General features: G+C 55.2%; 7 protein-coding genes across 7 annotated transcripts; 4 read left to right on the top strand and 3 right to left on the bottom strand.

The window, feature by feature from the left end:
* Positions 1–1797: 1797 nt before the first annotated feature.
* ACRALDRAFT_2054085 (uncharacterized protein) lies at positions 1798–8482 on the top strand (the record flags this gene model as incomplete). The annotated part of the gene is made up of 6 exons (XM_071021696.1): positions 1798–2943; positions 2998–3392; positions 3441–7353; positions 7423–7580; positions 7640–8326; positions 8411–8482. The coding sequence occupies exons 1-6, from the start codon at positions 1824–1826 to the stop codon at positions 8480–8482; spliced, it is 6345 nt and encodes a 2114-aa protein (XP_070873007.1). The 5' UTR covers positions 1798–1823.
* A 323-nt stretch (positions 8483–8805) lies between these two features.
* ACRALDRAFT_2109391 (uncharacterized protein) lies at positions 8806–9116 on the bottom strand (the record flags this gene model as incomplete). The annotated part of the gene is made up of 2 exons (XM_071023420.1): positions 8806–8852; positions 8927–9116. 2 exons carry the CDS (start codon positions 9114–9116, stop codon positions 8806–8808), a joined length of 237 nt encoding a protein of 78 aa, XP_070873006.1.
* A 319-nt stretch (positions 9117–9435) lies between these two features.
* On the top strand, positions 9436–11814 carry ACRALDRAFT_1081213 (uncharacterized protein). Its single transcript, XM_071019117.1, has 4 exons — positions 9436–9748; positions 9841–9951; positions 10011–10720; positions 10797–11814. Exons 1-4 carry the CDS (start codon positions 9607–9609, stop codon positions 11217–11219), a joined length of 1386 nt encoding a protein of 461 aa, XP_070873005.1. The 5' UTR covers positions 9436–9606; the 3' UTR covers positions 11220–11814.
* Positions 11815–12189: 375 nt separating this feature from the next.
* On the top strand, positions 12190–14406 carry ACRALDRAFT_1069900 (uncharacterized protein; the record flags this gene model as incomplete). The annotated part of the gene is made up of 4 exons (XM_071017713.1): positions 12190–12208; positions 12273–12309; positions 12371–12646; positions 12750–14406. The coding sequence occupies 4 exons, from the start codon at positions 12190–12192 to the stop codon at positions 14404–14406; spliced, it is 1989 nt and encodes a 662-aa protein (XP_070873004.1).
* Positions 14407–15035: 629 nt separating this feature from the next.
* On the bottom strand, positions 15036–16944 carry ACRALDRAFT_2054083 (uncharacterized protein; the record flags this gene model as incomplete). Its single annotated transcript, XM_071021695.1, has 3 exons — positions 15036–15427; positions 15593–16767; positions 16871–16944. The coding sequence occupies 3 exons, from the start codon at positions 16942–16944 to the stop codon at positions 15036–15038; spliced, it is 1641 nt and encodes a 546-aa protein (XP_070873003.1).
* An 874-nt stretch (positions 16945–17818) lies between these two features.
* On the bottom strand, positions 17819–18859 carry ACRALDRAFT_1081211 (uncharacterized protein; the record flags this gene model as incomplete). Its single annotated transcript, XM_071019116.1, has 1 exon — positions 17819–18859. One exon carries the CDS (start codon positions 18857–18859, stop codon positions 17819–17821), a length of 1041 nt encoding a protein of 346 aa, XP_070873002.1.
* A 2245-nt stretch (positions 18860–21104) lies between these two features.
* ACRALDRAFT_1062951 (uncharacterized protein) lies at positions 21105–24363 on the top strand. Its single transcript, XM_071016699.1, has one exon. It carries the CDS (start codon positions 21455–21457, stop codon positions 24083–24085), a length of 2631 nt encoding a protein of 876 aa, XP_070873001.1. The 5' UTR covers positions 21105–21454; the 3' UTR covers positions 24086–24363.
* Position 24364: the final 1 nt, after the last annotated feature.

Here is a 24364-nt window from a genome sequence, read left to right as displayed (position 1 = left end):
CAAGACGCTCAACTTCTGACCGCGTCGTACGAAGAGTCACTAGGTGTCAACGCGGCCTCCCTGGCTGTACTCGGACGGTTTGATTCTTTTGCCAGTTTTCTATTTGACTCTAGGGCTGTCCCGAGGGTCCACAAACGTCCAGCCGCCTCACGCAAATCCCCAGATTCCGCCGCGATCAAGCACGTCTGCTTTCCGCCTTTCGATGCCGATGCTACAGTGCTCTGACCGCTGCCTAGACCCTCGAAGGGTGCTGGGGACGACTACAAAGCGCGTGGAATGAGGCTGGTTGTACAATAGAAACAAAGATGGCCACCCTTCCACGACGATGGCGTTCCTCGACCTCGACCTCGACCTCGACCTCGACACCGTCCATGTCCAAATCCGCCGAGATCTTGCGAGCTCTCCTCGACAAGCTCGCCACCAATGCCGACTACAAAGCAGCCAATGGCTACCCCAGTATCCCGAAATTGATCGGGGTGCTGCACCAAGTCCGTCAACATGTCGCAGTTCTCGAACCACCCAACGTCCACCAAGACGACTTCCGGTATCTACGTGCATTCTACAAAGTCCTCGACGTCCTGCGGTCCTTTTCGGGCTTCTACGATCCCCAGACGCGTACCCAATCGGAAAAAGAGCAGATATTCGACCTATTAGAAGCTGTCCTGGATCTCCTCGCCGCTGCATTTCAAGACCACCCGGGGAATAAGCGCTACTTTCGAAATCGCGTCGAAAGTGGGGGTTGGGAGGCTCTCGAACAAATCATCGCCAGCATTGGTCTTGCAGGGAGCGATTCCGACACTTGGACCAGATCCCAAATCTTTGGAAAGCTCTTGGCTTTCTCTCTCGGCGACAAGCGCGTTGGTGAACTCTTCCGGACTGTCTTCGAGACCACGTCAATCAAAAAGAATGGCTCGGCTCTGCCGAGCACCGAGGAGGGACACGGAACCAACAGCAGTCATAATGTCCCTGAGAACGGGAAAAAGGATATGGATATGGATTCCCGGTCTATACCAGATGTTGCGGCGCAGGTCCGTAAAGTCATCCACAACAACAGCGTATTTCACATCCCTGAGATCTTGCGGACTGTTGTCGGTTTCTGGGAGACCATACCAAGGGCCCAGGACCTTCCGGTCGAACCTGTCTCCATGGTGGTTCTAGATGTCGTGTCCAGCGCAGTCTCCGTGTCCGTGTTCAACTTGGCCGCCCTTCATTCCACAGGAGTCCTTTCGCGCTTCTTGCGGGTTTGTTTCGACCCGGCTCGACGGCTCGATCCTGATGAGAAGCAAAAGGTCCTGGTGCTTTGCAAGAAGCTGATGTACTTGGGCGCCAATCAGCCAGCCGACACCCAGTTCCTGTTGGCGAATCAGTCCCAGGAGGCTTCTGAATTCTCCCGCGAGATGGCATCCGCCTACAGTGGCCCTCCTTTCTTCCAGCTCGACTTATCTCTCCAGGGACACTCCTCCATCGAGCTCCCTACCCTGGGCCGCGTCTTTCCCCCGAGCAACGCACCTGGCTACACCTTCACAGCCTGGGTGCGAATAGACCGTTTTGACCCTGCTTCCCATACTACGCTGTTCGGGGTGTGTGATTCGACCCAGACGTGCTTCCTTCTCATCTACCTAGAAAAAGACACGCGGAATTTCATTCTCCAAACATCAGTCAAGACACAGCGCCCCAGCGTCAGGTTCAAGTCAGTCGCGTTCAAGGAGCGGCAGTGGTATCATATCGCCCTAGTTCACAAGCGGCCAAAGACGATTACGGCGAGCAAGGCGTCGCTTTACATCGACGGGGAGTTTTCCGAGCAGCTGAAGTGCGCCTATCCCATGCCCCCACCGTCGTCTCACGGCAGCACAGATAGCCTCCGCTCGTTCACTTCAAGCAACTCCAAGCCTAATCCAGTCCAAGCCTTCATCGGTACCCCCAAAGGGCTTGCTAGCCGCCTGGGCCCGGGGCAGGTCTTCTCGAAATGGTCCCTCGCATCCGCCCACCTTATTGAAGATACGTTGAGCGATGACCTCATCGCTGTCCACAATGGTCTGGGACCGCGGTATCAAGGGAACTACCAGGACTGCTTGGGCGGGTTCCAGACATACGAGGCCTCGGCCAACTTGGGCCTGCGCAATGAGATTGTCCACCCTGGAAGAGACGAGGCCTCCGACTTGCTGAGGGCCATTCGAGAGAAAGCAGGCACCTTGGTCCCCGAAAGCAAGAGTCTTCTCAGCATTTTCCCCGCGGCAGTTTTCCGGGAAGATGGTCTTTTCCGGGAGACTCAGCTGCACCGCGCTCTTCCTCGTGCGGCCTCGACGAGCTTGATCCAAATGACCCATCGCAGCGGCGCCGCCATCGCTATAAACGCGGCCGTGCCGTCATTGCCGGAAGCCTTGGCTCGGTCTCATGGCGTTGGGCTTCTTATCGGAAATCCTGTCGTCGCTGTCCCATCCCATTTTGACGACAACCTGTGGCGCTTGGCGGGCTTTACGCCCCTGGCCCTCAAGCTTGTGGATCGTGCCTCCACGGTGGAGGAGGTCGTCCGGGCCGTGGAGATGCTATTCCTGTGCATCAAGAGGAGCTGGAGGAACAGTGAGGCGATGGAACGCGACAACGGATATGCGATCCTCGGCATGCTCTTGAGGGCCAAGCTGGGATACAGCGCCAGCCCGGGGATCGAGAACGCCAATATTCGACTCGCCGTCCCGAGTGAACAGCGAGACCAGCTGAGTTTCCAGCTCCTCAGCCTCGTCCTCGATTTCGTCGGGTATAACCATGTTGAGCCTCTGGACTCCTTCATCATCAACCCGCTGGCATACCGGGTGCTTCTTATTGACTTTGACACATGGAGACGGTCCGCCCCCATCACACAGGAGCTATACTACAAGCAGTTTGTAATCTTTTCTGTCCGGAGTAAATTCCGGCAGTTCAACAGTCGACGTTTAATCCGCATGAGTAAGTCCGTCGAGGATCCGCTGAGGGACATGGTACTGAAACGACCTTTGATAGGGATCGTGAAGAGGCTTCTGGATGCCATGAAGGCGGAATCCATCTCCAGTGACATTCTCCCGCATTTCATGGATGCCCTGGAACAACTGGTCAAGTGCAACTACACGGCCGAAGTGCACCGGGCCCTGGCCCTCTTCATCACCTACGCTTTCCACTCGCCCGCATCTTCCTTGCCACGTACCCCCAGGCCCGTCTCCTCCAGCACCCGGCCGAGCACTCCTGGCTTCGCTCGGAGAGCCACGTTCGATACCAGCGCCTCATCTGCCTCTGCCGCATCAAAGCTTCTCTCCAAGAAGCAACTAGGAACCAAAATCCTGGGCATGTACTCGGAGCTTCTTTGTGAAAAAGGGAACCTGGCGAACATTAGGAAGTTTGCTAGGACAGTTACCAACAAGGTGAGGGAATCCGGCGACGCTCGATCGACTTTGCTGAGTATGGACCAGTGGCTGTTATATCTCTTGGCCGACGACGATGCCGAAACCGTGGTATATGGCGCGAAAATCCTTGCTCGGTTACTGGTAACCCACGGAAGCGCCTACACAACCAAGTTTGCGACCAAGACTAGCGGATTCACCATCATGGCATACCATTTGAAGCGCTGGTGGGACGTGCCGACTCTGTGGCCTATATGCTTCAGCATCTTGTTCGGCTATGATGTGGCCGAAATCGACTTTACGCGCGAATTCGAACCCTCCAACCTCCTCGAGTTATTCGACAAGTCCAAGATCGCCACTCCCGAAGCCCTTCCGGTTATCACTTCCATGTTGCAGAACGGCCTTAGGGACGTCTTCAGGCACCAAGATGACCCGAGCTCGCCCCCAGCCCTTGACGGACGTCCGTTTGCTGCCTCCCTGGAGGTGACTAGGTCCCGAGCTAGGTCCATGGACCTTGCGCAAACCCTTGACTCTCGACGTACGCAACACACACGGAAGCCAAGTGATCGGGTCATCGACCGCGTTTCTATTCTCAACACCGTTGTCCTATTTCTTTCAAGTCTTCATTCCCGTTCTTCGGCCTTCAGAGACTTTGCGCTATCTTCGGAATATGTCCGCCAGCTCCTGCGCGGTTTGTATCCGGTTGTGGTGAGCACGGATGAATTGTCTCCTGAGACGGAACTCAACTCTCCAGACGCGACTCTCACCTTCGAAGGTGCGGATGTGATCATCCGTCCGTTGGCTGTGTCTGGTCCGTCGCCCATCATTCGCACTGCCAGCGTCCCAGCTGCCACCAGACCGCGGACTACATCGCGGGGCACGCCTCTCCGCAAAGCGTCCTCTTTTATTCTTGTGACCTCTCAAGCCGCTTCTGATGCAGCGGCCCCGTCTCTACTGCAGCCATCTGTTCCGAAGGATGCCCCCTCCCACCAGACAAGTAGTACGGTTCGAGATGCCTTGTTGGAACTGGTTATGGACGTCTTCATCGATCAGCTTCTGAATCGCAAGGAGTTCCCTGGATTTGGCCTTTTCGCCAAGGTGCCCCCAGGGTTCCAAGAACACCAGGCCTACTTCGAATCATACGTGCTTCGGAACGTCATTCATCATCTCGCCAATCATATCCAGCGCGACGAAAAGGTTCTTTGCGAGCCAAAGGTGCTCATGAACATGGCGAGGTTCAGCAACCACGTTGTCGAGGCATGCTTCGAGGGTTGGTTTATGGACGGCGCCGAGGCCATGCTGGGGTTCTTGGGCACCCTCCTAGAGTACCTCCAACGACCGGAGGTGTCATCCTTGAAGAGCGTCCGACTCTGCAGCCAAGCGGTGACGACGATTCGTCATTGCTTTCTCAGGATTATTCTTCTTCGGCTGTCGGAACTCGACGACCCTCAGACAACCGAGGAACAGGCTCTGGCTTTCATGCACAAAATCTTTTACTGGCAAACTGCAATATTGGGCTGCCTTTCGAATGAACAAGAATTTGTGAGGCTCCTCTGGTACCAGCTGTACACCAAGCTGGTCGACAAAAGAGAGCCTATTCGGCTAGCAGCTGCAAACATACTCCGGATTATGCTGGTCCAGAAGCCGGACGAGTCCACGGCTCTGTTCAGGCAAGGCCTTACTTCAGACGAGCGGCGGTTGACGACGGAGTTCAGTACATTGACTGAGGTGGATAACGAAACTTTCGTCGTCTGGGTGGACCAACACCGCCCATCCCTGGATGCATTCTTCTTCGGTGGCATCTCTAAGACGTGGGAGGAGTTTGTGGCCGCGGAAAATCAACGAACCGTCGACAGCAGCAAGCTCCGTCTATCCAAGCGTAAGGAATGCCTGAAAGCATGGCAGGCTGGAAATCTTGCCACGGACAATGTCATACTCAGATATCAGATGGCCAACAGTTCCTGGATGAAGAGCATCTTCAACAGCGAACACTTTAAGCATCAACGGCTAATGCAAGACCAGCAAGATGATATGGCCTTCCTTACTTCAGCGTTCGCAAAGATGGACCGCGATCTGCGGCGCCCGGGCGCGGTATTCAGTGAGCCCACGCAACCCAAGTGGAAGCTGGATCGCACTGAAGGACGGAATCGCATGCGACTCAGACTCCTTCCCGACTACTCGAATAACCATGAGGAATTCCAGCCGAAGCGTCGAGCGGGAGAGTTGGCCATGAGTTCAGCGCTGAAAGTGAACACTCTCGCTCCTCCCGCAACGCCGGCATCAGCGTCCATCTCGGCGACGCCAACGTCTTCCCAAGCACCATCGGCACAAAGAAGCCAAGGCGCCATAGGAGAACCCGAGACATCGTACCAGCAGAGCGAGTCTTCTTGTTCGGGCTCGGCAGTGGGACCCGAAGACGATTTCGAGATGGTCGACGACCCCAACGATGCATTGGACGGAGATGACGGGTTCGAAGACAAGAACCGCAAGGTCATGAGACGGCTCCAGCAGGGGGATCAAGTACAGTTCGTGTACAATATTTCGCGCATCATCGGTCTAGAAGCCTGCGAAGGCATTCTCATTGTTGGGAGAGAGGCCTTGTACATCATGGACAACGTGTTCCAGTGCGCCTCGGGAGAGATTGTGAACGCCTGGCAAGCGCCGCCCGACGAACGAGATCCCTTCTCGGAGATTATCACCGATGTCAAGACCACGGAGAGGCGACAGAATTCGGGCCGCAACGAACAAGAGTCGAGAAGTTGGCGTTGGCACGACGTTATCAGTGTGTCCAAGAGGAGATATTTGTTCCGGGATGTCGCCATCGAGATTTTCTTCACAGATGGTCGCAGCTATTTGCTGACTACCATGAACCCCGTCTCGAGAGACCTCTTGTTCGGCAAACTGCTGAACAAGGCACCCCACACCAACGCCGCAAGTTCGCTTCCAAATCCAGAGGATGGCTGGCGACTTGAGACTCTGAAAGTAATGGAGGAGCCCTCGCAAGCTCTTGGGTTCGGGTCCAAATTTGGAAGCATCTTCAACACGTCTGCTTGGAATCCGTCCCTGAGGAGGTGGCAGAAGGGGGAGATATCGAATTTCCACTACCTCATGCTCGTCAACACCATGGCCGGTCGGACGTTCAACGATTTAACCCAGTACCCTGTCTTTCCCTGGGTATTGGCCGACTACACGAGCGAGGAGCTCAACTTGGACGATCCGGCGACGTTCAGGGACCTCTCGAAACCGATGGGCGCCCAGACTCCTAGCCGAGTTACAGGCTTTCAGGAGTCGTACAAGGCTCTGGCCGAGATTGGGGAAACGCCATTCCACTACGGAACCCACTACTCGTCAGCTATGATCGTCTCGTCGTACCTCATCCGGCTGCCGCCTTTTGTGCAGTCCTACATCCTCCTTCAAGGAGGCACGTTCGACCATGCGGATCGCCTCTTCCAGTCCATCCCGCAGGCGTGGAAATCTGCCTCTTGTGAGAACAAGGCCGACGTCAGGGAGCTGATACCCGAGTTTTTCTGCTTGCCGGAATTCCTCGCGAATCTGAACGGCTACAATTTCGGCCATCGGGAAAGCTCAGGCGTCAGGGTGGACGACGTCGAATTGCCTCCATGGGCCAAGGGAGACCCCAAAATCTTCATCGCGAAGCATCGAGAGGCGTTGGAGAGCCCCTATGTGAGCCGGAACTTGCACCATTGGATTGATCTGATCTTCGGAAGCAAGCAAAGAGGCGAGGCCGCGGTGGAAAGCCTGAATGTCTTCCATCACCTGTCTTACCGCGGTGCCGCCGACCTAGACAACATCAGCGACCCGCAGGAACGCAGGATCGCGGCTGGCGTCATCCACAACTTTGGTCAAACACCGCACCAGGTCTTCGCCAAGCCACACCCGCAGCGTGAAGTCCTACAGGGCATAGAACGCAAGCTAGACACTTCGGTTTATGCCCTCACGAGGCTTCCGCAACCCCTTCTTGGTAAGCACGCTCTATACACCCAGCCTTGCTGTAGTGGTCAGGCGAATTCGTGACTGACACTTCGAATAGAATCTCAGGACAGGATCTCCTCGCTCCTTTACGCCCCCAAGCTGGACCGTCTGTTGTGTGCTCCGTCGTTCCGCCTAAACGTACCACCATATGATAAATGGCTAGAATGGGGATATGCCGACAACAGCATTAGGTTCTTCTTCAGTGACAGCCGAAAGGTGAGACTCAATGTGCACAGTTCCCCTTCTATTGTGAGAGCAAGTACTAACTGACTCAGCCCGCCGGTTTGTTCGAGAACCTCCATATTGGACAGATCTCGTGCGTCACTTTCGCGAACTCCAAGACGCTCATCACGGCAGGGGAGGACTGTGTTATCTCCGTGTTCGCCATTCAGACATCACCCGGTCGGCCAGTCGAGCTTCTCCCACGTTCCAGTCTGTTCGGGCACAAGGCACCCGTTATCACCGTCGCCGTGTCCAAGACGTTCAGCACGTTCGTGTCAATCTCAGCCGATGGACAGGTGTTCATGTGGGATCTCAACCGGCTCGAGTTTATCCGGAAACTGCCGCTTACACGGCAAGTCGAGTGCGCCTCGATCAATGACGTGACGGGCGACATCATTCTGTGCTGCGGACCGAACGTGGTGCTCTACAGCATCAACGGCTCTCTCATTCTTGACCAGAACGTGTGCATGGAGTCGGACGACTTTGTCCACTCCTGCGCCTTTTACGAAGGTTCGGGCGACGAGTGGCTCCAGAATCAGCTTATCTTCACGGGCCACCGTCGAGGTAGGGTGAACGTTTGGAGAAAGTGTGTGAAGAATGGGAAGTGGACCCTGGAGCTCCTGCGGCGGTTGGATCACGTCGATCAGCGGTCTGAGGACGGCCTGAACTACGATGCTGGCATTACCTGCATCACACCCATGCCTCATTGTATCTATACTGGAGATGAGGATGGACGAGTGGTAAGCTTCTTGCTGCGGTATTCTATCTTATGCGATTCTTTCCCGATGCTAACTCGAGCAGTTTGAATGGAGCCTGGCTCACAGGGAGAGATAGAGTCTGCCCCGTCGAAAGCCGCATCTCTTCGCCAGGAGGCTGTCTTCGATATGAATATGTAAGGAAGGGGAATAGGGGGCACTTGTTTTCACCCGTCGTTTTCTGCCCAAAAAGAAAAGTCATGATATAGAAGATATGGTGCCGGGTCGTTTTTTCCCGCGGGGGAATCGAGAATTCGTGCTATAGATAAGGTGCATAGTTATGTACTTTGTACATGTGAATGAAATGCTTCGACTAGAAGCCTGTCGCAAGTATTCAAAGACCGGGCACCTTTCCTGGCCCTGTGTCTCCTTATCCTTGTCCGCATTGTGCGAAGAAAACCCCAACGCCAACCAGCTTATGTACAACCCTCGTTCGTCCCTCTTGCTTTTCCTTTACGGAGGATTTATTCGTCGTCGTAGCCGGTCAACTGCTTCCTCGGACCTTCGGGTACTGTACGGTTCGAATTCAATGTCAGCAATGTTTTGTCTGACACGCCCAAGGGGGACGAAACCAGGCCAACATACCGGGATACGTAACGGGAATCCGAGGCGCGTTGTCATCGCCGAGCCACCTCCTGACGGGAGGGACCAGAGCCAGCTGAAGGGGGCCCGTGGCGCCGATGACGACGGACCAGAAGTAGGCGGGACGCTCGCGAGACGCCCAGCGGATATACCTGAGGGGGCCGGCCCAGAATCGTGGAGGTGTGTACGTCATTTTCGGCGACTATGCGAGGTGGTCGTTAATTGAGATGTAGGCCTGTGCGAAAGAGCAGTGTTGCGTACCTCAATTGACCCGGTGCAATGCTTGGGGACGATCGTACTCGAGGTGAAGGGAGAAGGCCGTCGGAAATGGCATGAAGTTGAGGTCTCGGATCAATTGTGGAATGGGCTGGTTCGGCAGAAGAAGCACCGGATAAACACGTCGGGGTTGATCCGAAGGTGCGTACTTGTATGTTGCGAAGTACCTGCAAGAGAGCTCCAGTTATTCCGGCTTGGCGTCAGCTCTGGACTACGTATCCCCAAAGCTCAATTCAACCACAGCTAATTAGTCCATTAGTAGTCGACCAGATTGGGGGCCTTGTTCACATTGCGATAATTTGCGACAGCGAAAACCAAGGGAGAGCTGTCGCAATATTCTCGTTTTTGTCCTCGTTTCTTCCCTTGGCGACTCACGCGAGAGTGTGCCGACACGACGTACCGCCAAGATGAAGTCGTTCCTCTCGCTTTTCGTCTTCCTTTTCGCCGCAGCTGTGCACGCTGCTAGTGCCAGCGGTGACAGGCTGCTGGTTCTCTTGGACGATGTCGCCGAGAAGGACGCGTATTCGACATTTCTGGGTGATCTAGAGGGTGCGTGCCGGCTGCTTACCACCCACCTCCGGGAAAAGAGGGGATATTGCAACGGGGGGTTGGCGCTTGACATGGAGCTGACTGGTATTCAGGCCGGGGATTCAAGATTGACTATGAAACTCCCAAGAGCGAGAACTTGCACCTATTCCATTTAGGCGAACGGGTCTACGACCATATCCTGATATTCCCTACCAAGGTCAAAAGTACGGTCTGAGTGAGTTCGGTTGTGTACAGTATCTGGTGGCTGATTGTTTTTCTACAGGTCTCGGTCCTAACTTGACTCCCAACACTCTCGTCAAATTTATCAACGCCCAAGGCAACATCCTTGTGACAAACACCGCCTCCAAAAGCGTACCGTCCTCTCTCATCAGCCTCCTCAGCGAGCTCGATATCTCACTCCCCGCCGATCGGACCGGCCTGGTTGTCGACCACTTCAACTATGATACCATCAGCGCCGATGAGTCGCATGATGTATTGGTTCTCTCCGCGCCTAGCCCCCTGCGACCCGGCATCAAGGATATTTTCGGAGCGGAGGCGGACGAGGTCCTTGCCTTCCCCTCCGGAGTAGGTCACGTCCTGGGCTCGAGTGCGCTGCTGAACCCGGTTATCCGAGCGAGCAAGACGGCGTACAGCTACAACCCCAAGGAGCAGGGCGACGTCGTCGATCCGGATGAGCTTTTCGCGGCGGGCGAGCAATTGTCGCTGGTCTCAACATTCCAAGCACGCAACTCGGCGCGTTTGGCTCTGATTGGTTCGGCGGAAATGCTGAGCGACAAGTGGTTCGACGCCGAGGTCAAGAAGTTGGGAGGAGACAAGGTCAGCACGTGGAATCGGGCCTTTGCGAAGAAGATCTCTGGCTGGACGTTCCAGGAGATTGGCGTTTTGCGGGTGAATAAGGTGGAGCATCGTCTCGCCGAGCCGGGCGTCGAGAGCGAGCCGAACCCCAAAATCTATCGCGTCGGCAACAATGCGGTTCGTTGCCCCTCTCTTTCCTTCGTTGCCGCAATGCTTCTTCCATGAGATAACAGCAACTGACATACATCTACAGTCCTACTCCATTTCCATCTCCGAGTACTCCTGGGACAGCTGGGTCCCCTTCATTGTGCCCGAGGATGACGAACTCCAGCTCGAAGTCAGCATGCTGTCGCCCTTCTTGCGTATGAACCTTGAACTTGTCGAGAAGACCGCCGACGCGTCGACACATGGACGCACTTTCATGTTGCCGGACAAGCACGGCATCTTCAACTTCATGGTCAACTACAAGCGGCCTTTCCTCACCAACATTGAAGACAAGAATACTTTCACACTCCGACATATGGCTCACGATGAGTGGCCACGATCTTACGCCATCGTAGCTGGCTGGCCATGGATCCTGGGCATGTTCCTCACGTTCGGAGGGTTCCTGCTTTTCTGCGCAGTCTGGATGTACAGCGCACCCGTGAGGCCGACAAGCACGAAAAAGACTCAGTAAAAAAACGGACGGCCAAGCGGTACGGGGAAAAGAATGTGCGTGAGAGAGAAGTCAGTGGGAGAACACAGGCGGCCCTAATAGACCCGGCAGCAGGTATGTGTGATCTAGAAATGGGCTGGAGTGTATGAGTAGCGTGTACACATCAAGCATACGGTACCCTTAGGCCAGGCGGATCAGGGCAAACGAAAAAGATTGAGGAGGCTATAGGGACGCTAATGAGGGAATCCACGAAATGCATTCGAGTTTTGCAAAGTAACCGACATCGACGCTTATGGTCCGCCAAATGCTTCAACCTCGTCTCCCTTCCCAGTGACCTCGCATATCTACATCCTTAACATTTCCAGGAGTACTTCCAGGCAAGGCACCTGACTGTCAAGTACCGGAGAGGGGTTGAAAAAAGGAACGTATCAGTTCTAGTCACCAGGGACGAGAGGTACGTCAGCTGAAGACAGCATGGTCAGAGGAAGGTGCGAGGTACCCGAATCCTTGCGGAATAGGGGAAGGGGGGAGGGGTGCCTTCCCTTCCGTCTACTCCAGTATGGCGGATATGGAAGGCACGAAGCAGATACGGAATAATCCAGTTCCTTCCTTTTCTTCCCTCGAAAGATGTATGAAGTCATTCGTCCTCGTGATCCTCTACTCTCAGAATTACGACTCCTTTTCTCTCTCTCTCATGTTACGTTCGCGACAGCCAGTTACCCCAGACATCTTATCATTCTCTCATCGGTATAGATATTCTTTGATTCCGAATTTATCGACCCCTTTTCATCTACGCGTCGTTGACTTGGGCGCCGTGTACGAACATTCTTATACCTCAAATTGAAAGTCAGAAAAGGGGCAGAAATCCGAATTTTCAGGCCTCGTTGTCCGTCTTTCGAGCCTGGCCGCCGCCCCTGGAGAGTCGTTTCTGCTTGGTTTCCCTTGTTTCCACCGTCTCGCCTGAGCTTCTCGAGACGACAAAGCAGCCATTATGTTCTATAGCCACGACAGTGAGCTCGCTCTCCAACTCTGTATCCCCAGTCCTCCGAACACACCTAACATGTCGCCGCCCAGTCCTGACCAACCCTCAGCATGGTGTCGCAACCATCTGGTATGCACAAAAGGCCCCGTCCCCCGTTACCCGTGGATCATCCATGCTAAGCGTCTCCTAGGCTCGTGGCCACCGTTGGGCCGCGCGGCGGTGGTCGAAAGGTGACACGCAAGGCTATCCAGGAAGTCAACGTCCGAAAGGCATGCGAGGCCATCAGCAAGCCTGGAGCGCCCATAGCACTGCGCTTGCAGGGTAACCTACTCTACGGCGTGTCTCGGGTCTACTCGCAACAGTGCGCCTATGTCCTCAATGATGCCGAGAAGGTCCAGTCGAACATGAAGTTATTCTACCGCCTCATTGCCCACAATGAAACAGACCCAGAAGCCGGAAAGGCCAAGTACGTGATGATTTGGGATTTGCCTTCACTTGTTCATGATATTCAATCCCTACGTATCCCTCTTTCTCCCCCATGTCTGCATCTCATAGCTCACAGTTACAAGGCCCGAGCAGAATATTCTTGAAGACGATCCTAGCTTTATCGCGAATCCGAACCTTCCTCGTTTCGACTTTGGCAACGACGTGAATCTGTTCCTGAAATCCCAGAGCCAGGCATCATCTGCGAAGGCGTACTCTCAACTCAGCCCCATGGACAAGGGGACGTCATCCAGTCGTCGTGCCAGTTCCCTTATAGGTTTGAATCTCCCACAGTCAGAAGGAAGCAGCAGCCTTGGATTCCCTTTCCCCTTTGGGTTTCCATCATCTGCCCAAAAACCAGACCTGTCGCCTGCGCGGATGGACCCAATGGATGGACGAGAGGACCTAGACCTCATGGAGGTTCTTGAGCTAGACATTGACACCGACGGCAATGTTCTCGGTATAGTTGACCATGTTGAAGATGAGCTGCCGCCCCTCCCCTCCCAACAAGCCCCTCATGACGAGATGGCAGAAATGGAACAGCAAGGAGAATTGAAGGGACGCCACGGCGATGGCGATGAAGGCGACTTCTTCATGATGGAAGATCAGCAACTTCCAGATGCAGAGGCCTTCCCTCACTCGCCGCAGGAACGCATTCCCGAAACCGGCTTGACATTCCAGCGCGCTGGTCCAACGAGGCAGCGACGGAGAGACAGGGTGCTTGCCCCAGATGACGTTAATTACATCCCCAGCGCTCTTATCACGGCCCGGCATAGAGACTATCTAGCAAGAGCAGAAAGGGAACGCGCTGACCAACGCAAGATAACTCCTGCGCAGGCGCGGGCATTCGCCTACCACATTACATTTGGTCAGGGTATCGCGGGAATTGGCCGACCTATTGGTGTCCCGGGTTTTGAACACCCCTTGGCACGTCACTTTGCGGGAATATCACTTCGAAATCAAATCTTCGGCAGGTTACCGTCGCATGAGGAGAGTTTACAACGAACGTTTTCGCAGGCATTCGAAGATGACGAGGCGGAGCACGGTCGACACGTTCGGCCTAGGCTCGAGGAAGTCACGCCTCAGCCAGGCCAGGGCCACGAGGATCATGACATGGGCATTCTCTTGGGCGACGACTCCATGGCCCCCGAAATAGGCATGGAGGGTCAAGCCCCTCTGGACAACCGCATGTCGTCTTCTCTGATGCCATGGAACCGGACTCCCTCTGTTCAGCCTCCCTCGTCCGTCCTGGGCCGCGGCTCGAAGAAGCGTGCCGAGAGTCACCGACTCACTTCCAGTCCCAGGGGCAACCTCATTCATCCCATCGAGCGCTACAGTGATGCTGCTACGGCAAGCCACCATGGCTCGGATCCCGACCACAGCCTGGGACTTGAGGGTCTTGCTGATGCGGAAGTAACGCAAGACTCGCAGTGGATTCAAGCCGGACTTGACACGGCGAGCGGCGAGTTCCTGACGTATTTGAAGGCGCAAGCGAACGAGATAGGTGCCCCTCGCACTGGCGACCGGAAGCAGGGCCGCCTGTGGATCGATTTTCAGGACATCGCCACCCCCGGAAAGCATGCAAAGAGCGTCGCGGCACAGGCATTCCTTCATGTACTTTCGCTGGCCACGAAGAGCAGAATTGGTGTTGAGCAGGTGCTTGAAGACAGCCGGCCGTTCGGAAATATCTCTGTCGGCGTTGACATTGGAGACATGGGACATATGGACGACATCTACGACTGAGCTGAACGCGGTCGATGCGCATTGGGCAGGCCACAGCATGGAGCCCCTTATTCCATCCCAAGTCTTTTACGAACTGTTGTGGGCTGCAACGTCCGCGCTCGCCAGAACTCGGGATAACAGCGAGTTACGCACTGGGTTCTTTTCCTTGTCATTACTATGGGGCATTTCCAATTTGCATCGGGTCTCGGGAATTGGTTTCTACGCATCGGCCAGGCAATGCATGTGATTTAAGGGGGCGAGGGAGGTTGTCATATCCATCGGGAAACATTGGTGCTCTAAGGTACATGAAGTTGGCGTTTGGGTTCCATTTCCTTTCCATTCTCTGCACACCGCGAACATATGCGGCCATCGACTCAACTGGACTGCGTTAACTGCGGGTTGGCCTGGGGGCTGGATACGTTGTTTGACTTTTGCCATTCGGGAGAAGACTGGTCGTTGCTTTGGGCTTTGAGTTGTGGGGTTGGCTGATATTTCGGGGAACGGAAGGCATCACAATAGTTCTTCTACTATAGGAAACTGAAGCTGTGCAACGGAGATCATGATATTGACGTGAAGATCATTATTGGCATTATTGTCGTGGGTTATATAAATAATAGCTCAACACCTACGGAGTGACCTCTACGCGCCACTTACTCCTTATTCTGCTCATCATCATCTACGTCCTCCCGGTTCTCAAACTCCATGTACTTGGACTTTGCTTCATCGGTATCCGAGGGTCCCATGGCTTGCACCCAAGACTCCCTGACAGAGTCCAACGTGGTGTCATTAAAAGCGAGGTCAAGGGGCAGCGATGGAAAGGTAAAGATGCCATCTTCGTTCTCTGGACCGGACTTGCTTCTACCGCACGATTGGTCGTACCGCAACTGGTAGATACATTTGGGTGACTCTCCGCCGTTGTCTTTGGCAACAGCAGAGAGGACCAATGCGAGAGCACCGTCGAGTACGGAGGACGAAGTTGGGGTGGCGAGAGTAGTGAAGTAGAGAACACCTGATACGTTTTCGTTAGCCGCCGTTTGCTCCTCTAAACACAGGGCAGATAATGGACAGAAACACGAAAAAGAGGTATCAGATATAATAAACCGTTTACGTCAAAGCAAAAGCTCAGACAATGTGGATAAGATTGGAGTATTGAATCATCATGTTGGTTGGGAAAGAGGGGATGTGAAATGGGAAAATCTTGACTTACTTTGTCCAGGGGGGCACTCCCCAGTGTCGCTCGAATGAGCGAAGACGAATACAGGATACGACGACGGTTTGTCCTCGCTATCCTTTACAGAACCGACGGGCATGACGATGACCGCAACGGCCGGAGTCGGCGCGTCCTCAAGAGTGGGTGCAAAGAGCGAACGCAGAGGAGAGTCCACGGTGGCTACTTTGCGGCTGATCTTTTCGTCGCTCTCCGCTGCGTTTTCACGGCCACGGACTAGTAGCCTAGTTCGCACCCGGATGTCGGGTTCTCCCAGCTCAACTTCTAGCTTCGCCCCGTCCGAATCCCCTTCCAAGGGACGTGTGGCTTTGATATCCGTTCCAAGGATGTAGACGCCGCCGCCGACGGCACAGGCCCGGCAACCCACCTGGGCAATCTCGCTTCCGCCTCCCCACTTGGGGTACACCGCAGCGAAACCTGGACCGAACATGCCCATAGAAGTCAGATGACGCTCGATGGCCTTCAGACCTGCCCGAACGGTGATTTTCCCGTCGAGTGAGAGGGTCAGGGCGAGGATCAAGGTCCTCAGCTCGACATCCAGTTTGAACTCATCTTGGAGGAACGTGTCCAAGGGCTGGTCGGCGCGGGGTTGCCACTTCTCTGCTTGGGACTCGGTATCGTGCTCCAGAACGAATTTGAGGAACTTGACCAGGGCACGTTTCAGTCGCGGCTGAATGGTGGTGTCGGCGAATATGGCTTCGCGCGTGGATGGGATGGGTGTTAGTGAGGGACCCAGTTCCCTGTTCGTACCATCTTCTTGATCCTCAGCGATGGCGGAGGGAGCAGGTTGGAAGATGAAAAAGGAACCCACGGCTAGGAATTCGACCTGACGGTAGGCATGGGAAGAGACGAGTTGTGAGAGGAGGGCGGAGCGGGTGTGGACGATGAAGGGGGCGAGTGCAAGGGAGTAGGCTCGGGAGGAGGAGAGGGAAGATGCTGGACCCGCAAGCTCAGCCGGTCTGGATATGGAAGCAGCAGAGAAGATTGGGGTCGGCTGGTCTGCGTCTGCCGCGTCTGACGAGAATTGGGCCTGCCGGTCCTGGTGTCGTGTTACCCATTCATCGGCATCTCGGAGCGTGAGAGCAGCCTCGTCACCGCCGTAGTAGGGGTTGGGATCGAGATGCAGAATTTGCTTGCCCGAGCGCGAGAGAGCTCTTCACGGAGCACCAAGGCTGGGTCAGCCGGTCAGGTCAGAATGTTTGAAAGGAACATGGGAAAGAAGAAAGAAATCATGGAGCAAAACAAGAAGGGTCTTACAAGGCCAGAAGCGACTGCTGCAAGCCTGTGCCACAGATGACAACATCCCAAATGGTCTCGGTGAGTGACTCCATGGCGAAGTTTTGAAGGAAGGAAGAGCTTCGTGGAAAAAGTTAAGTATTGGGGAAAAGAATTGCTTGTCAAAAGTGGATGCTGGGAAATGAGATTTGATTTGATAAGAGTGGAGCTTTGACCAGGCTTAGGTAATACAGTGTGAATTCTATCATGAATCGATGTACACACTGAGTAGTACAAAACCTGCTTCTGATTTGCACTTGGGAGTTTTGGACTTTTCTCTCTTCTACAACCAGCCGCTCAACATCTCCTGCGCGTCGCCTTTACGGATGCGTGGATATGAATGGGGGTCTTTCATTAGACATTCCTGGGTTGAGTGGTAGACAAAATCTTGTTCCTCCGGTATCTACTGCCTTCGAATAACGTCTGAAAAGGTGGCTCGATGTGAGGAATACATAATTCTGCAATATTTTCTCGTGTTTGTCGGGAATTGGGTACTAGAAATTGGGTACTGTGTACTCGCAACTTGCGTTCAATGGCTTGATGTCCGTAGTAAATAATGTACTTCGTATCTTCACCTATTCGTACCTCATACCGGTTTATTTCCCTCAGTCTCGCTATGGTAGACCACGACCATGACAGGGGATTACAGAATGGTGTACTTCACAGCCTGACAATTTTTGTTTTCTGTGGTCTCTAGACGCGGGGAGGACGGGAATGTTTCTTCAGTTAGGAGGAATAGGAGATGAGTCTCAGGCTCGTGCACCCGTCCGTTTCCCTCCTTGAAATCAGGTAGGACAATCATTTACCAGAGTACCAATGGTGGACCTGGTAATTGCTGGCGGACAGTTGAGTTGATATGAGCATGATATGGCTTCTGGCATCTCTCGGACATGTTTACATGGTCTTATGTATCGGGTATCACATTTTCCTTCAAGTAAGCAAACTACGAAGCTCGTCCCACCTCTTCTCGGCCACCTTGACATAATTCATGATGAGATCAGGCTGCATCGCCGTGCCGCCGTGCCTGGACATGGACAGCAGATTGGTCTTGCCCGACGTCTTGTCGATGACAACCGAGATGGACTCGTCGCACAGCGTCTCCTCCAGGCGGTCGGGGTCGACGAGGACCCAAAACTCGCTCTCGCCGGTGGATTTCTCCGTATCCTTCCCAGTGAATACCACGGCCGTGCAGGGGATGGGGAAGCCCGACAGGCTCAGCGGCTTCGGGTCCACGCGGGTGCAGATGACCATCTCCCGATCCGCATCCCACCAGGCACGGGGTATTTTCGTGTTCCCGAGAGCGGCGAGCATGGCGATCCAGGCGACGTCGAAGGGGTTTCCGTCGAACGAGATGAAGAAGATGTCGATATAGAGAACCCAATATGCGATGACGACCTTTTTGCCCTCCGCGTTTTCCTCTTCCTCATCATCTTCGGCGGCCGTCATCTTCGTATCGTCATCGGCCCCAGCGGCCGTGGCGTCCGCATCTTCTTCCGTGGGAAGGGTCTGCCATATCCTGAACTCGTCTGGGTTGAGGAGTTTGGACGAGTGGAGAAGGTTGAACACCCGCGCGCTCAGGGTTTGGGCGAGCGTGGTTGGTGGTCCACCGGGCAGGAATTCGGGGGCGGAACCGGTAGATAGCTCGATGTTCGGCACGAGGAGGTCGTAATCCATCAGTTCATCGGCAGAGGCTTCTTTCGACGGGCGGTAGTTGGGTATGTTGGCGACGGGCAGGATCTCGCCGCGGACGCCGCAGATGACGGTGTTGTCGCCGATTCGGACTAGGGCGCTGCCGTGGGCGTGGCTGAGAGAGGAGGTGTTGGCATTGGCAGGCCGGGTCTCCTCGGGGGCACGACCGTTACTGCGGGTGGGTTTCGTTGACGGAGATTCGGGCTTTAGATTTGCGAGGAGGTAGGCATGGGGGGTGAGTTTGGCGAAGGTCTCCCGGGGTAGACCTTTGGGAGTGGCCATGTTTCCGTTTTTCTTTTTTCTTTTTGTCGTGGGACAAGTGGGTGATGGAGAGAGAAGGTCGGATGATATTACGTCAAGGGTCAAACCAGGCCCATTGGCAGCGCAGGGATTTTGTTTTCCAACACAATGTCAGCAGAAATTTCTGTCGTAATTGTTGGAAGCTGTATGCCAATGGTAGGTGATCAATTGACTTTTTTCCCTTGTCTTTTTTCCCGTCTGTTGTTGCACCTTCAGCCTCGTGCGGTACAGATACGGACATAGATTTTGGGCCAATCATTGATGATGTTCTGTTGACAGCCTTGTCTTTTCCTCTTGCCCTCACTTCCTCGCAAAAGGTGGGGAAAGGGAGGGGAAGTGCGATGGTGAATCCTTCCCTTTTCGTCAACTGTCCCTATTTACTAACAAGACTATAAAATGTGGAGCCTGGACTTTTCGTTACTCATCTTCATGATGTTCGTCGCCGTCGTCAACACTGAATTTCGCCCGTGCCATAAAATTGTCGAACGGGGCCTAATTGCCCGTTCTCACCAATTCTGCATCGAACAACCAATACGGATGACCCAGCTTCATCCATGGTTATACGGCCACATATCGGGCGACCTGCATAGACATTTATGTACAACGATGCCCGGAAGCTCCCAGTCGCAGGGCAGATCCATACCACAACGAGATGGACGAAAATGTGAGGGAATGAGAAAACTTCCAGGTAGGATGCTCATTTCAAGCTTTCTATCCAGCCCTAAAGGTTGTGACGTTGATTCGCATTCATTACGCTATGCATCGACCGCGTAAATGGCAAAATTCACCGCCACCTTCACCGTTCACTTTCTTTCCCGACACGGGATACAACGCGGCCAGGGGAAGATCCTCCGAACATCCGCCATAGTGCTTGTCCTCGGATGACCCGCCCCCAGCGATCTTTGTCAACGGATCTCCACGGAGATGAAATGCGTGGATATTGAACAAGCTGTCCGCCCTCGACCTCTCTGACATCCAACTGGCCACTACCAACTCTTTCCAAGTCCCCGGCGTCGATAGAATATACGTTGTAGTCGTCTTGCCTGCGAAAACAAAAGAGAAATGGAGCGGAGCGAAACCATGGGATGTCACGGTGACATCCACGGCGCTTCGTCTTCCTCCTTCGCCACTGGCTGGTGCTTGGCTCGCGGCATTCAGGCAGGTACCGACGAAGGTCAGAGGTGCATGGTTGAAGAGTGAGTCGGCGAATCACGAGCTTCAATTTGCCGCCCGACTTGTGCTCCTCTTGATCTTCTGCATCCCAATATTCCAGGGGATCCCTGTCCCGCTCGCCGATTCGCTTGTCACTGCTGCGAATCATAACCGCTATCACGGCCATCACCAGCCATCTTGGTCGTCTCCAATCATCATTCCCAATCCCTCCATACCGGTATGTACGGTACGGTACTGCTCGTTCATGGCACGGCCTGCTGATGGTCGCCCAAGCTTTGATAACTCTCCGGGATGCATGTCTTGCCTGTTGGTTGGCCCTCCCCGCAACTGCAATTCACGGCCGAACACATTGACCTGCCCGGTCGACCAGGAATTACAGGGAAGATGTCGAGGGCCCTCGATCAGTCAACTCTGCTCTCTGCTGTCCCATCTGAGCCATTTCGCTGTTCTATACGCCACGCAAAGCTCTGAATCACATTTCACACATTTCGTCTTGGCGTACAACTCCCATCCTTGACCGTGATTGCTCACTGTTTCTGCCGAGCCTCTAATACCGGGCAACTTGCAGCCCTCGTCCTGCATGCATGGGCAGCCACCGCACACCTTTTCCCAACTCTCGCCTCGCATTCCGCCTCGCTCTTCACATCCCACAGCGGGTGACCTGCCGAGATCTTGTCGGCCAGTATTAATGACTGCCTGACCAACCGCAGGGCTTCGCGCCACAGTATTTGACCTGGGCAACCGTGAGGGAAGAGAGGTCGAGCATCTCCCCTGACTTCCCACTCGACTCGTCGCTTTCACGCCAGCAGTCCCCGACACACCCACACCCACATACACGCACGTCGTGCATATCACGCACCGCCCCACTTGCTATCAACCATAGTGCCGCCCATTAGACGAGGAGCCTGTCTCTTGTTCGACCAACTGCCTGTCACAAACTCCTCTTTTCTCCAACGCTGTACAGTGTCTTCCCGCCCCCAAGCATACTTCTTGTGGCTCCATATATCCAGTGGCACCCAATTCCAGGAGCGACGCTCCTTGTATGGCTGTATCGTTCTCAGTCATAGCCTTCTTCCTCGCCGCCCACTGAACGGTAGACCGTCCGGCGTCTTACAACAACCACTGCGGTTTTCCCCTCGATCAAGATTTTCAACTCCGGCACACGATGGTCATACAATCCCTATAAGGGGGTGTTGAACAGAACGATACGACTTGATCCTCGGACGGAAGCCGGCGTCACCACGAGGAGACCTGTGTAACGACCAGGATTGGGGCCAGGGAAACAGGAGAATTCAGCCTCGAGCAGCATATTCAACGGGTTTATGGTACCCTAGTTTTTCCCGGCTATCGCGCGCATAGTCGCCTTGATAGAGCTCTCTCCAGAGCTCTGTCTCTTCAAGCGGAATGGCCACGCAACTCCGAGATTGGGCAGGTGCTGCCGCGCAAGCACTGCCAGGCCTGCACAAGCGCATTCATATTCCACTAGACGTCGACAGCCCTCCCGGCCTGATTGAGGCCAACACGGTGGACCCTTGGATCAAGTCGGGCAAGTATGCGAGGGGGTGGACGTTCTTCGCTCTGGCGCTTATGGTGAGCGTTGTCTTTGTACGCGTTTGGCATTTTTGGCAGGACAAGATTCGACAGGCCATATATAAGCAAGAGGTAGAAAAGCATTACGAGGCGCTGTACGCCAGGGACCCCGATCGAGCCACGGCCCTGCGAACCGGCCAGATGGCCCAGCACTTCTTCCCCGAGGACGACGGTTTGGGCGAGAAGGAGTTCCGCCCGAAAGCGCACTTTTCGTCGGTTGGCTGGTTCAACGACATTCTTGCGCTGTTCCGCTGGATCTTCTACCGCCCCATCCCCGACATCACCTGGAGACGACATCGCTTCACCTTCTCCTCGCTCGCCGTCCTGACCGTCGTCTTCATCGCCGCCCTTTTCGTCGTCCTCTACTGCTTCTTGCTGCAGCCCCTGTATTGGCAGAGCATCCAATATGGATCGCCGCCTGTCGCCATAAGAGCCGGCATGATCGCCGTCGCCCTGACCCCCTGGATCATCGCCACCAGCATGAAGGCCAACATCCTCACCATGGTCATTGGCATCGGGCCCGAACGGCTCAATGTTTTTCATCGATGGGCCGGCTACCTCTGTCTCTTCCTCTCCCTGGTCCATGCCATCCCCTTCTACGTCCAGCCGGTCTGGGATGACGGTGGCATGGACGTGTTCCAGGCCCTTTTCGAGGGAGGAAGCGGCGTCATTTACGGGACGGGCATTGCCTGTCTCGTCCCGCTGGCATGGCTCTGCATCGCCTCGCTCCCGTTTGTCAGGAGGATCGCATACGAGGCCTTTGTCCTCCTCCACATCCCCGTGGCCGTGGCCTATGTGGGTCTCCTGTTCTGGCACAGCAAGAACTACCTCGCGTCCTGGGATTATCTGTGGGCCACGGTGGCCATTTGGGTCTTTTGCCTCATCCTCCGGGTCTTCAACCTCAACTGGCTGAAGCCGTGGCGCCTGGCCTTTCTGGTGGGCGATGAGGCGGCCATCACCCTGCTCCCGGAGAATGCCGTCAAGGTCACGATCCCGACCCAGATGCGGTGGAAGCCGGGTCAGTTTGTCTATCTACGAATGCCGGGCATCTCCCTCTTCGAAAACCACCCCTTCACCATCTCCTCGCTTTGCAGCGAGGACTTCCCCTCGGAGTACGGCGACCAGTACAGGGACTGTGTTGTGGTGTTCAAGCCGTATGGTGGCTTCACCCGCCGTGTGCTGGAGACGGCCATCGAGAAGGGCCCGTTCCACACCTACCGTGCCTTCCTCGACGGACCCTACGGCGGAATGCGGAGAGACCTGGCAGCTTTTGACACGTGCATCCTCATCGCCGGCGGCACGGGCATCACGGCGTTGATGTCGCAGCTTCTCAACCTCATCAAGCGAATGCGAGATGGCAAGGCGATCACACGGAAGGTGGTGGTGGTTTGGTCCATCAAGCACCTCGAGGCGATGGACTGGTTCCGCGAGGAGCTTCGGATTTGCAGGGAAGCGGCTCCTCCCGAGAGCGTGACGTGCAAGTTCTTCGTCACGTCGGCGGTGCGCAAGCGCCAGGAGATGATTGGCGGCGACCGCAGCGGGTCCCGGGCCCTCGGGCACATGTTCCACGACAGACTGGATGGCTTCGTGGCCGGCATCGCGTCGAAGCGCAACTCTGCGCTGATCCAGGCCGAGGCGCAAGGCGATCCAGAGCGCGAACGCGAACTGCGCGCCGAGAACGAAGATGGGATCACGGCCCTTCCCCACCCGAGATACCTCCAGCCCCAACAGTACCGACACCAGCACCAGAACCAGTACCAGGACGGCTATACGGCGCATGAGGACGCCCTCCGCAAGGTGGACGGCCGCGGCGACGACGGCCAAGGCGCCCACCACCACATGGATCAGAAGGAGGAGCAAAAGAAGACGGGCGAATTTCGCTTCCCTCCCCTCGATACGAAGGACGCGCCCCATTTTAATTACGCCCCGGTTTCCCCTCGTAAATTGCCGCCCGAGACCGGCGGCGGCAACGAAAACCAAGGCCAAGACGATTCGCCGTACCGCGACTCCCCGAGCGAACTTCCCGTACGGGCGCCCGAGCTCGCTCACCTCCGCAAGCTCGACGACGCGCGGCCGTCGGCGAAGGACCAGGCGCGACCGACGAGCACGTTCGGCCCGCCGTCGGGATTCGACTTTGGCTTCCCAGAGACGCCGACCGAGTTCCAAAAGAACCTCATGCGGTCGGCATTCCCCGTACCGCACCAGATCGACGGCGGGTGGAGTATCGAGTACGGCCGGCCGGACCTGGGATACATGCTGAAGCAGTGGGCGACGGGGGGCGCCGACGGACGTGGTATCTTGGGTCGTCGGACGGCCGTGTTTGTGTGCGGACCGGCGGCCATGCGGGTCGGCGTTGCCAACACGGTCGCCCGGTTACAAGCGGAGATATGGGGGGATGACGAGCTCGAGGAGATTTACCTACATACGGAAAACTATGCTCTATAGCACGAGCAAGGGCTGGCAAGGGGCGGAAGAGGACCAAGTTCATTTTTTTTTCTTGGAAAGGAGAAGGCAAAGGAAGGCTAGGCTCAGGGATTTCCCCTTGTTTCTTTTTTTCCGTTATATATACGTTGATACCACGAGCGATCGCATTGTCGGGAGGAACGGAGGTATGTCGGTGGCAGATATGTCGGGGTTTCGGTTGTCGCCGTCTCTTTTGATACCTCGGTTACTCACTACGAGTTTTTTCTACCCGCCGTTTCGAATAATGCTATGATTTCTAAT

The sequence above is a fragment of the Sodiomyces alcalophilus genome, assembly GCF_042370955.1.
Source record: "Sodiomyces alcalophilus JCM 7366 unplaced genomic scaffold ACRALscaffold_6, whole genome shotgun sequence".
Classification (NCBI taxonomy): Eukaryota; Fungi; Ascomycota; class Sordariomycetes; order Glomerellales; family Plectosphaerellaceae; genus Sodiomyces; species Sodiomyces alcalophilus.
The sequence above is the reverse complement of the archived record's forward strand: the minus strand, read 5'-3'. Positions and strand labels throughout refer to the sequence as shown.